Below are 13,332 nucleotides of genomic sequence, written 5' to 3'. Positions count from 1 at the left end.
TGAGACAGTTTAAATTAACAGCATTTGTTTTCTGGCCTGGTAAGTGAAAGTTAAAACTTGTGTTACTATGCCCTTGCAGATGAATTGCTTGATAGAAATAATATGAATTAATTCATATATAAGGGGGTGTGGTCATCATTAAACAGGAAGTTGACCTAAGAAACCTGGGTTAGGAAAAATGATGTGCACTGGCTAGTTTTTTCAGTTTTTTCATAATGTTATAAAATTGTCATGACTAATATATTTCACATATTTATAATGCACATACATATATATATATACACACCCTGTGTGCGCGGATTTTGCATGTTCTCCCCGTGCTTCGGGGGTTTCCTCCCCCAGTCCGAACACATGTGTTGTAGGCTGATTGGCATTTCCAAATTGTCTGTAGTGCATGAATGTGTGTGCGATTGTGCCCTGCAATGGGTTGGCACCCCGTCTAGGGTGACCCCTGCCTTGTGCCCCTGGCATAGGCTCAAGGCTCCCCCACAACCCTGTAGTTATAAGCGGTATGGAAAATAGATGGATGGATAGATATATATATATATATATATATATATATATATATATATATATATATATATATATATATATATGTCCCCCAAGGCAGGGGACACCCTAGACGGGGTGCCAACCCATTGCAGGGCACAATCGCACACACATTCATGCACTACAGACAATTTGGAAATGCCAATCAGCCTACAACACATGTCTTTGGACTGGGGGAGGAAACCCCCGAGGCACGGGGAGAACATGCAAAATCCGCACACACAGGGTGTGTGTGTGTATATATATATATATATATATATATATATATATATATATATATATATATATATATATATATATATATATATACCTGTCTGGTCTGATCCCACAGAAGAGCTACTGTAGCACAAATTGCTGAAAAGTTAATGCTGGCTATGATAGAAAGGTATCAGAAAACACAGTGCATCTTTTCTTACTGTGTATGGGGCTGCATAGCTGCAGACAAGTCAGAGTGCCAATGCTGACCCCTGTCCACAGCCGAAAGCACCTACAATGGACACATGAGCATCAGAACTGGACCAGCATCTGTGGGATGTGCTGGACAAACAAGTCCGACCCATAGAAGCCGCACCTCGCAACTTACAGTACTTAAAGGATCTGCTGCTAACGTCTTGGTGCCAGTTACCACACAGCACACCTTCAGAGCTCTTGTGGAGTCCGTGCCTCGATGGGTCAGAGCTGATTTGGTGGCACAAGGGAAACTTACATAATATTAGGCAGGTAGTTTTAATGTTATGGCTGATCGGTGTACATATATTAAAGATTTTCTAAACCCTGTTATTGTTATTGCCGATGTTACTTAGGCCAACATATTAATATCTAGTAAATTTTCTTAGTCTGCTGTGTTAATGCAATATTAGAATATGTTGATGAGTTTGGATAAGGTTTTTTCAAGTCCTGTTATTGAATTTTGAAAATACAGGCCTAAACCAAAGAAAACATGCATCCCAAATTACCAAACATGTTATTAAAATGTTTTTCAGTTACTCTTGACAAAAGTGTAAGTCATACTCCTTCAGAAGATGAACTTTTTCCTTTTACATTGCAAGCTTGCAAGCTTGAACTGCAAGCTTGAATTGTCCTATTCACTGTGTAAGTCTGATATGGTCCTCTTTGAACAAAAGTTTGACTACATTCACTTGTGAAAAGTCTACATTCACACAAAAGTCTGTTTAGTGGGGTTGAGTTTTCACATACTTACATAAATTTAGTTTTGGATATCTTGTGTGCTTGCAAGGATTAATATAACAATGACTATTAATCATTAGACTATTAATCAAAGATAACAAGAGTCCAATTTCCTTTATAATCTTTTGCTTAAACTTAATGTTTGAGTGACTACACCCTGTTTGGAAAGGACATGCAACACTAAATACAAACTAAAACAATGCAAACAAAGGATAAATGGTACTTTATTACAATGCAACAAATACATAACTAATCTGCAATAAAACTACATATTATTTGCTCCTTAGTACATCACAATAGCAATTCCAATGAGTAATAAAAAAATCTATATTTTAATTAGGCTATACATAAGATAACTCTATGTTTTTTGAGATTTAGCTATCATGTTTCTAGACACAAATCCAAGAAAAGTCCTCAAAAAATATGTGCTGAACATTATTGATAGATATGGTCACCATCAGCAAAAGATCCATTCTACAAAAGGCTCATAAAAAGTAAACTTTTTAAAAAGTAAAAGTTTTGCATTCGCAATAAGCATATATCTTAATATAGTTGTAACATTAATGACATCAACAATATCAGCATGACTACAAGTAAACATAACACCACCACTGTATCAACAGAATAAGCACACATTATGATACATGTACATTGCTTCATCTGACAGACCCTTTAATCCCAAGCGACCTTTTCAAATCTGTTTCTGAACAGTTGATGGTTAAGTGCTTTGTTCAAGGGCCCAATCACGGCTCTCTCACAGTGCTTAGAATGCAGAATCTTCCTAAACGCTTAAGACTCATTTCCGCATCTCATTTGGTTCCTTGTGTTCCATGCATCATGGAATTGAAGTAAAACATTCTTGACTTGATACTGACAATAAAATATTACCAAAATTCCATGGCCATTATTAAGAGTTCAGTTTGCTTGGATGTCATTATTTTGCTAAAACGTTATGGAAATATCCTTATATTCAGTGAATTCTAATGGGTTTGTTCATATCCTTGTTTTTCGGCTAACTGTGGCCTCCTGTTGGGTTAGAATTTCTCTACTTTCTTACTGTGACATTGTATGCTACAGGACCTCTGAACGTGAAGCCTAGATAGAAGGTGACATTCTCATTGCCATAGGGTACTGAGTGTACATAAAGAGCATGAACTGGAAACTTTTTCATCTTAGGGCCCTCAAGGTACACAGTTCCGTCTTCGGTCCAGCCAGTCACACGTTTGAGCACTGCAGCAATTTCTGGCGTTTTCCACAATTCCCCTCTGAACCATTTCATACGCTTTTCTGAAATTGTGGGAAGTTTTGTGATACTTTCAATCTTACTCTTGTGGACAAATTTATCATATCCAACTCCATTTCCCAGGAAGTAGTGGGTGTAAATCCTCCTCCTTCTATGAGGGATATCCTTCATTTTGCTCCAGTATGTTTGCTGGAGGAATTTGAGAGCAGACAAAACGATTTCGTATTTGTCTTCCTTGTCACGATCAGTGTCATGCTCCTCTGGCCAAAACAACAAAATGCATAAAAACAGAGCACTTGACAGGCATCTTGACTTGTCATGAGGGAAAAGGTTGCTGAGTTTTTGCAGATCACTTAGGGCAGCCAGTCTAGGTGACCTGGCTGAGACTGCACTTAAAGCAAAATGTGATGCTATGTAGTTAACAAGATCTACTTGATGCAATTTGGCACGCATTGGATTCTTTGGATACAGTGAAATTATGTCCTCCAAAATTTTGACCTTGTCCTTGTCTTTCTGGTCGAGGATGGAAAAGATTGTTGTGAGGTTTCCCCCACCAAGTTGGTAAATAATCATACGTTTAATGAAGGGAGTCATATTAGCTGGATTAGATTGCCAACTAGGCACTGTGCTGAGTGAAGCCTCACTGAAAAACTTGCCATAAACAGAAGACCTGGTTACCAACCAATGCTTCGGGTGAGTTACTGTCATCTCACAACTTATAGAGGTTTCTTCCTCATCTGTATTTAGATCTGTCTGGAAATAACTCAAGTCTTCTGATATCCACTCCAATGCTTCCCGCATTGTAGTCTGAAGTTTTTTGAGTTTGCAGTGCAAGTTTTCCCATGGTTTTTCAACCTCTTTGGGAATGTAGTCTGTGAGAAGGTATTTCAGGCATTCAGAACAACCATCATTCTTGTTTGAAAACACATGAAGTGAAGAAATTAGCTTTAACAAGCTGCATCCCACCTCTACAACTGCAAAGAATCCTGAATTGTTCATTGATTCAGTGTCTGCAACTGCTGCCTTCTCACATTCTTGGAAGCATTCAATGGCTTTAAGTGCTGTTTCAATGGCATCTGCTGTGTTCTCTGCTGTTTTGCGAGTCTTTTCCATGGCTTTGCATTTCGTTGTGAACCATCTTCTGTACACCTGGCCTTTGGTGTCAAGAATGTAGGAGTTGTTAGGCATTTTATTTGCTGCAATATCTGCCCAACGTTCTGCCTCTTCAAATCTTTCATGTCTGTAGGTAAGACGAGCTAGTTGCTGAGCAAATAATGCATCTTTGTTGAATCTTTTGTATGCTTCATTGAGAAGCTCAATTGCTTTTTCTGGCTTTTCATTGTCTCTTACATGTTCAATGAGGGGAGAGAAAAAGCTGTCCGATTCATCACCTTTGCTAATCCTGTAGCGTCTCATGAACAATGCACGAAGGAACTTCATGTAATCTTCTCTCCCAAATCTGTGTTCAAAGAGTACATCATTTTTGAGAAGATCAAGTGCAAGATCACTTTGTTGTCTGTCACCCAAAAGCTGATGGAGAATTTCCTTTGCAACCAGAGGATGAATGATTCTGACAGATTTAATGTGGGTCCTTTCATCTCTCAAATGTATAAAGACCAGTTTAGCCTGCTCGCTCAGAGAACCCTCAAATGCATGTTGTCGAAATCTGTCCATGCGGATAGATAAAGCAAGAAGGGCTTCACAATGTGACTGAGAAATGAAAGAGTTCTGAACATAGGTGTTGAGCAGAGCTACATAGTGTGTGAGTTGGGTAACTACAGATGCATGATCAATGTCTTGTAGTAAATGCCTTACAAACTGCTTTACATATTCGGCAATGATTTCATGTTCAAATTCCTCGCTCATCAAGATGAATGTCAGGATGAACTCTGGCTGGAACTGTTGCTCAAGTTTTTGCCGTTTACATGCAAACTTTCTTTTTTCTTCTACTGAAAGTTTGTGAGTCACAGAGACATTCAGTAAGGGTGACCCCTTACACAGTTTCTCTGGAGTGTAGGATCGTCTACAGCTGAGGAGAATGAAGCATGGTATTCCCTGTGCAATTTTTTTGGTGTAGACAGCTACTTCTAATTCATTCTTCAAGTCTTCCAAATACTCTTTGTCACAATCCTCAATAAGTAAGAGTACAGGTAGGCATTTTTGTGGATCCTTTTCATCATACTCTCGAAGTTTAACAGCATGTTCTGCAACTATGCCAGCAGAGTAAGATGGTTTCACCACTGCACACCTTAGCACCTTTCTTTGGTTCCAAAGAACCTGCCTTGCTACTGTACTTCCACCACTGCCCGGATGATGGAATATGTTGATGTTATCAATGGGCATCTGATCTAAACTCCATTTAAGAATGTCCCCCAGAAGTCTGGTCACTTCATGGTACGCATCTCTTTGAATCATCTCCCCAACAAACTTTTTCTCTGCCAGCCAAAAGTTCATCCATGTCACTTTTCCTCCAAGGTAAAACTGTCTCTCTATTTCTTCTTTCTCTGATTCAATGAACTCGGGGCTGGTGTCATCACATTGGTTGACACCTAAAATCTCCAAGGAACACATCCTTTCCTCCTCACATGTCTCAAGACAGCATTCCCCTTTGGCATAAACAGCTAAGTTCTTGGTTGTACGAGTGGTGTTGGTCTGGACTCTTTGGAGAGTTGCATTGATGTGGCTCATTTTCATCCCTACGACACTTGAATGGTTCACAGTTTCATTGTCACAGGATCCAAGTGCAAATGCTTGCCATTTTTGAAAGTTCTCCACTGATTCTGAGATGCATATGATGTCTTCATGACCTTCCATGTCAGTGAAAAACTCATAGAATGTGTTCAGAAGAGGTGTCTCAACAGGAGAGGTAAGAAGGAAGATCACAAGAAAGGTTCCTTTGGGCAGGATATCCTTGCAGATCAATGAAACGCATTCCTTGAGGAATGTTCTCCTTGTTTTAGACCAAGTATTTTCATCACAAGGCATCTCATTACCTTTGAAATCACTTCGTCCATTACAAAATATCCAGCTTATTTGTTCAAACAAATGGAGGTGGCTCTCAAATTCTCTGATGCTCATGCCACTTGGAATTTTATAGTTATGCATGAAATGAAGGTTCACAGCATGGTGCTTATCAAATTCATGACATAACCCAGACACCATGGAATCTGGGTCAAAGTCGAACACACAGAATATCTTCATGTTAAGTAAGAAACTAATGTGATTTAGATCTTCCTTTGGAAACTTGTTTGTGACAAGTATGTACCATTTCTCCTTTTCCATTAGTTTCTTCCCACTTGTTACAAGCATGATGAGTTTTCTTCCAAGATCTTGACAAAGTTCTGGGATTGTGAAACAATGTGCTTGCTCAGCCTCTTCTCTTTGAGCATCTCTGATATGGACTACTTGGTAAAATTCATTTGTTTCAACAACTGGTTCTGTTTTGGAGCCAACCCTGCGATAAATTGTTCCTTTTTCATATTCAACTTTATTGGACTTCTCTTTGAAGTTGGGCAAGCGGACAGAAAAAACCCTATTCTTCACAATGCTTAAGGAAGGTACAATGTCAAATTCAACTACATAGCATTCATCTTTGCTATTTGGGTCAACTACTAGAATGAACTCAGGTGGTCGAATACACTGCCTTACAAGCTCACTGTCAGAGGTGGAGAAACTCCTTTCAATGTGATCCAGCGCATCAACGTACATGTCCTTTTCCTTAATGGGAATGCCAATGATTTCACCATGCACATAGCCAGAATTTTCCCGGCTGTCCATTATGCCGAGGTGTATTGTGCCATTTGATCTAATGTTTATGCATCCCATGGCAAATTTTAAAACTTCCCTTGCCAGCTTTGCTTGAAGTCTTTGGCGGTCTAAAGTAGCAGCAGTAGTAAATGCCTTGTACTCATGACATGGTGTTATAAGATCAATGACACCTGTTTCAGGATGAAGAACATTGTGCTTCACATATGTATAGTCAATGCCCGTTTTACCAAAAGGTCGTGGCTTGGAATCTCTTTTTATTGTTGGAACAATCAAAGAATCCTCTTTCTCCTCTCCTTTCTGTGGACTGCTGGTTATTGACCTGGGTCTTGATGGATGTTGTTCCTTGTAGATCGTGGTCTTGATGGAAGTTGCTCCTTGATCATCACTTTCAGCAGTCCTTTCAGGTGCATTATCCTTCTGCTTCTGAGCCTTTTGTAAAATATTAACTAACTCATTTCTTTTCTTAATTATCAAAAGTGCTGGGCCAGATTTCATTCCAGTCTCTTTTTTCAGAAATTCCTCTGTGAGTTCAAGGAGTATTCTGCCATCTACTTCCTCTTCATTAAGTTTTTTAATGTAAGTTTCTTTCACTCCTATCGAGGTTAACCAGTTGCTTACCATGGACTCTGTCCATTTTTCAACTGGAGTGCTATAAAGGTCTTCTGTAGGGAAATAATAAATCAAATCACAACAATGTCTGAACAAAAAAATCTTGGCAAGAAATGCTTATTCTCTTATCTTAATACTTGCCCATTATGTCTTCTGCACAGTCACTATGCTCCAGGATTCACCTCAAAGCACCTAAAAATATAATATACAGATAATATACCATTACATACAATGTAATATACATAAAATATCAAATTGGTTATATAAAATATGTATCTTTTACAACTTTGAGGTGGCACATAGTGAATTATATCCATGTTTAATCATACCTGATTAATGATCAGTCCACAATTCATACACTTTGTCCTATTGTTCAGTAGTGTGAATGAACTTTCTGAGTTCTGGGTTGTTATTGGGTTGTTATTTATGGACATTTCAGCAAATAGGTGAGTGAAATGATAGTTGTTATTGATTGATTCTTTCATTTATACTTTTTTATAATTTTTTCTTGTTGCTCTTACTTGTAGAACAATGAGCCTCGTTTATCAAGCTGGATATAAATCATTCATAGGAGCATTTACACAAGAAAATTACAAAGAAATTCATGAAAATCTTGTAATTTCAGGAAAACTTTTGTATCCTACTTGTGCTCCTAGGTGTGTAACTAATGTAAGCCACAACTGATCTTCTTCAAATCAAATAATTTGCACAGATTATTGCATGTTTATATATGGATTTTTATATACAGTATATTTGTTTATTGTAAATAGCTTGGCTGATGGAAGTTTTAGAGCATGCCGTGCTTATGACAATTTTAAAATAGCAGTTTCCCTGTGTGAGGTGCTTCGTGCCCATGATCACCTGGGTACAGTGTAGATATCTTTTTTACCCTCCATTTTCCTTTCACCTCTAATTCACATCTAATTCACCTTTTCTGTAATTTGCCTTTTCAGGTGCTGTCACACAGCTAAAAAAAATTTTTATTGTCAAAGACGTGAATCAAAGTAACTTCCATTTCTTCCTCTGAGAGTTTTGTGGCCATCACTCAATGCAAATAAGCTGAGTCAGGAATATGATTTGTATTTTAGAGACAATTGGCACTCATCGCCACACATGAGTATGAAGAAAATCAGTGTTACCGAAACATTTGTAAATGTGTTGGAAAATTTTAGCTCGGTTTCACTTACAAAACATTTAAACACCACTTTACTAAAGGATTGATAAATGAGGCCCATTGTTTGCCAGACATATCTCAGTTTATGTTTATCTCGGTATGTATGTTTATGTTGTATATATCTGAACACAAGTGCAGAAGTGTAGAAATATAAAAACAATTATATTCACATTTAACCTAATAGATGCTCTCAGATACAGAGAAAATAAACAGAAAACAAAGATAAACCTTTGTACGAATGAATTACTTACTTAAGTAGAACAAAATACCCCCAGTTCACTCATGTTGACTCATCTGCAAACATGACACACTAGGACCTAAAAAGAAAATGGATGGTAGGGTGTTTCAGCTCACAATAATGCAGCACTAAATAAACCAAATTTTGCATAACTTCATAAAACATCAGTCTTGCATCACTGGGCATGTTATATTTGTCATCACTGCCTTCCACACTATCAGATTCATTAATGCAATTTTCTAGCTTTCCAGTTCATAGAATAGATAATTCAATTCAATTTTATTTGTATAGCGCTTTTAACAGTGGACATTGTCACAAAGCAGCTTTATAGAAATAAATGGATTCAAAAAATATATTGTAAATATGTGAATTTATCCCTAATGAGCAAGCCAGAGGTGACGGTGGCAAGGAAAAACTCCCTGAGACAATATGAGGAAGAAACCTTGAGAGGAACCAGGCTCAAAAGGGAACCCATCCTCATCTGGGTGCAACGGATAGTGCAATTATAAATATCCCTTCTATTATTGTGTACTATATGGACAAATAGTGCAAATGTGCAACCAGTAAATTCATCACAGTTTGAAACATAGATAACGGTGTGAAACAACAACAAAAAAAAACAACAAACTTTTCCACAGAGTAACAGGATGAGTTGATAGGACATGGAGTTCCACTTGATCATAAATCAGTATTGGAGGAAAATAATCATTTTCACAGTTTGATTGCTAGACCTTCACATTCAGGTTTTTACGCAGGGTAGGGAACATAGGTGCATTAGTGAAGAAATGTTTGTCAAAAGGTGATAATGAAAGAAAAAATAAATTAAGAAAATGTTCAGCTATAAGCCTAAACCACACATAAAACTACGTGGAAAACATTTTTGTTTTGTTGTGTGTGTGTGCGTGTGTGTGTGTGTGTGTGTGTGTGTGTGTGTGTGTGTGCGTGTGTAGAATCGTCGATCATTAGCAACAGCGACCTCTATAGACAAAGAAACACCCCCCCAAAAAAGCACAGTAATACTTGTATAACTAATAATTTAAATAGCTTGCAAATAGGACTCTTTCCCCTTTAGTGTCTCTAAATATTATTTAGTATTTTATATCTTATTTAGTATTTTATACTTAGACCAGTAGACAATGAGTCAATAAAGTAGAAAATGGACACTTATCTGATAATACAGCATTAACTGTAGCCTATTGAAAAACAACACAAATCCTGAAAGGGTCTTTTCTATTCATTAGCGGTTAGAAACTAGACAACAAACATCGCTAAGTCTCTACAAAAGCATGGGCTACAGTGCACATTCCATCCTACAGGCTAATCACTCTGCTTCCCTGCACTGGATTTTTTCAATTAATTTTAGCCCATAGCCTAGCATGTCAAATTATTTTACATATATTTCTAATGTTGTTTTTCAAAGCCTTTTTCTGCATATTTTCACGAAATTACATAAACATGTGTGAAGAATTGTTTTTCCGTACGGAAGTAGCTTTTTTTTTTTTTTTTTTAAGATAAAAGGCTAACTTGGCTAAGTTCTGCTAAGTTAACCTTCTCCCCAATAGCTTTGCAGTTGTTTTACAGACAACAGAAGGACAAAAAAAACCACAGACTTACTGCATGTTATAAGCTTCAGCAGTTGTTTAATGGCGGCGCAGACTATGTTGTTTTTGTTTTTTCACAGACTCCGGCTTGCTTACTTCCTCCGGTCCTGTCCGACAGGAGAACACTGGGTGTAACTCTGTGTCACATCTGGGACGTTAGGAACTACATGTCAATAGATAATCCCCTCTTCATAAACAGCTTTCTGCGTTTTCTGCAGCTTGATTAACGGATGTAATCTAGTAATGGCGAAGCTGAAGGGAGGACGCGGCATCGAGTTTCCAGTCCCGCCCGCGGCACACAGCGCACTCGCTGCTCAAGAAGCAAACTTTCGTTTATGTGAAAGTGAAAGTTCCTGGTGAGGTCCAACAAGCCGTGAGCTCACCTGCTACCAGCAGTGCAGTCCAATCCTACAGCTACAGGTGGAAATACACAAGCAAAAGCTGATTATTTTAACTGGGAAACATTGTTTAAGTAGGAAATACTGTATCTTGCTTATTTATTAGCTGATTAGTTGCTGTGGCCACTTGAATAGGGTCTGGGGCTTCAGGTATTCAGGAAACAACAGGGGGATGTAGACTTTTATATATTATACTTTTACTGTTAATACACTTATATTTATGGCATTTGGGAAAAGCCCTTAACCAGAGAGACTTAAAATGATAGCACTTGTATAGCTGAGAGTTAAGGGCCTTGCTCAGTAGTAGCACTGAGGTTTGAACTTGGGACCTTCGACATATGAGGCCAACGGCTTAGCCACTGAGCTACCACTTCCCCTCCCCAATGCACCCGTTACAGTAAGTATATTACATTATATACACACTCTCCACTCAGGACACACCCTGAGGAAGATATGACATGTGGAAGATGCATGTGGAAGATATGACAACACACCACAGCAGCACAGATGTCTTCTCTCTGGGGTCCCATAGACGTATTCGACAGGGTGCGAGGCACCACCTTCTGCCACTGGGCCCCAGGTGCCCTGCAATGAACACCTCCCTTGTATTGTCTTTGGAAACTGCCTTCCTGCTAGCAGTCACATTAGATAAGGAAGTTTGGGCATACATGCACTGGCAATAAGCTTGCTTTATATGAATTGGTAGCCTAGTATCTCTGGAGTTTGATGTAGAATCCAGGATTTCCATCCAGATTATACCACAGAAATTTTTGAATTAGTCTGTCGACCTTGTAGCCTTCAGTGACAGTGAGCCTGCAAAACATTGCTTGCTGGCCCTGGTGCGTGTCTTGTCCTATTTTATTTGGAGCGGATGGCAGGCATTTGATGCTGGGATAAGCTGTTTATTTCCTATGGGGTAAGACACAGGGTGCTTGTCTAAGCCCACTGGGTGTTGGATGTCTATAGACTACGGCTGGATCTCACACCTAATGTGACAAGCCACTCTAAAAAGAGCACCTCATGGGTGTTATTTAGAAGTGTACCACTACAGTAAGTGTGTGCTGCTGCTAATGGGCATCACCATGCACCTTCTCAAGGCTAATACCAGCCCTGGGCAGAAAGGTGGTTAGCAGGAAGTCTTATTGCTGTAGGTTCCCAGGTTCAATCCTGAGTTTGGGTTACCAGCTGTGTGGACTTTTGCATGTTCTTGACCAAGAGGATGCAGTTACTGAAGATGAATAAATGAACACCGTCCCTCCCAGTGGTGTGATGCAGTGGACATGTCTGAGCACAATTCAATTTTATTTGTATAGCGCTTTTGACAGTGGACATTGTCACAAAGCACTTTGCACACATAGGGTTGCTGCGATATACCGGTTTCACGGTATACCGTGATATAAAAATTGAACAATACTATGTACATTTGCTTATCTATGGTGTTGAAAAAAAAAATGCAAACCAGACGGAGAATCTCACCTGCGCATGCGCATCTCCTTCACTCCTCGACTGCAGAAGCAATCACCAATCTCACCCATCTCCATTTCTCCGAAAGAGAAATGAAAATAAGCAGTGTGGGATTACTCAGGATATCCCAAAAACAAAATGGGGTTATCCTCGAGGATGGATGTCGAGTGTGCAAAAAATCTGGATGCAGAGGAGAAAACACATCCAACATGTTCGCTCATATTCAAGAACACAATCCCTCCGTGCAGATCAAGGTATATGTCCTGTTTATAACTTTAATCCCTAAAGAAAAAAACGTCAATCATAAAAGACGCCATCGAAATCATTTTCCACATCCCACAGAATTCAGTTCCCCTGTTTCCCCTTCAGTGCGCATGTGCGAAATCATGACGCTCTCTCCTGTTGCTGCGGTGAGCGGCTAGTGCATGCTTTCCCATCGCATGTGTGATTCGTTTATAGAGTTTATTGTCTTTTCAGCAGCATAAAGCAAATTTCACGTTGCTTGTTAGATAGTTTACAGTTAAATAAATACTTTAAAGTATAGAATTTAATGCTGTCAGGTTTTATTGCTCAGTTGTTAGTCAGATACTTGCAAACTCCAGCTTTCGCCCTGTTTTCAGTCTCTGTGTAACAGCTAGAATTAACACGTCAACTTTAATTCATCAATATTTAATTTAATAATATTTCCCACTTAGAACTATTAATGATAATCACAGTTTATTTATAAAGCACAATTAAAAACAGTAAACTGTCAACCAGTGTGCTGTACACACACAAAAAAAAAAAAAAAAAGAACAAAACAGACCAAACCAAATAAACTACAACAATGAAAACAAACATGGTTAATCAAAAGCCTTGGTGAAAAGATTAGTTTTTAATTCAGATTTAAAAGATACCAGATTCAGAGCTGTCCTTATATGCAGGCATAAACGCCTAGTTCCTCTTGTTTGGACAGTAGTTTGTATTTTTGTTTTTATTTTATCTTTATTTGATCTTGTGTAGACTTATTTTATCGTGTGTGTATGTCATTTTTGTCACACAACCTGAAGTTTTCTTGCAGACACAAATTTTTCTTGCAAAGTTTTCATTCTCAAGTTTTC

The 13,332-nt window shown here is 38.5% G+C and overlaps 1 protein-coding gene across 1 annotated transcript; it reads right to left on the bottom strand.

Moving 5' to 3' along the window:
• Nucleotides 1-1,943: 1,943 nt before the first annotated feature.
• On the bottom strand, nt 1,944-12,600 carry LOC113528085 (sterile alpha motif domain-containing protein 9-like). The gene is made up of 5 exons (XM_026916402.3): nt 12,245-12,600; nt 10,384-10,784; nt 8,783-8,848; nt 7,499-7,549; nt 1,944-7,410 (listed from the first exon to the last, which is right to left on the bottom strand). The coding sequence occupies exons 4-5, from the start codon at nt 7,500-7,502 to the stop codon at nt 2,783-2,785; spliced, it is 4,632 nt and encodes a 1,543-aa protein (XP_026772203.3). The 5' UTR covers nt 7,503-7,549; nt 8,783-8,848; nt 10,384-10,784; nt 12,245-12,600; the 3' UTR covers nt 1,944-2,782.
• Nucleotides 12,601-13,332: the final 732 nt, after the last annotated feature.

Source organism: Pangasianodon hypophthalmus, chromosome 13 (genome assembly GCF_027358585.1).
Source record: "Pangasianodon hypophthalmus isolate fPanHyp1 chromosome 13, fPanHyp1.pri, whole genome shotgun sequence".
NCBI lineage: Eukaryota > Metazoa > Chordata > Actinopteri > Siluriformes > Pangasiidae > Pangasianodon > Pangasianodon hypophthalmus.
This window is presented reverse-complemented; position numbering and strand designations above follow the sequence as displayed.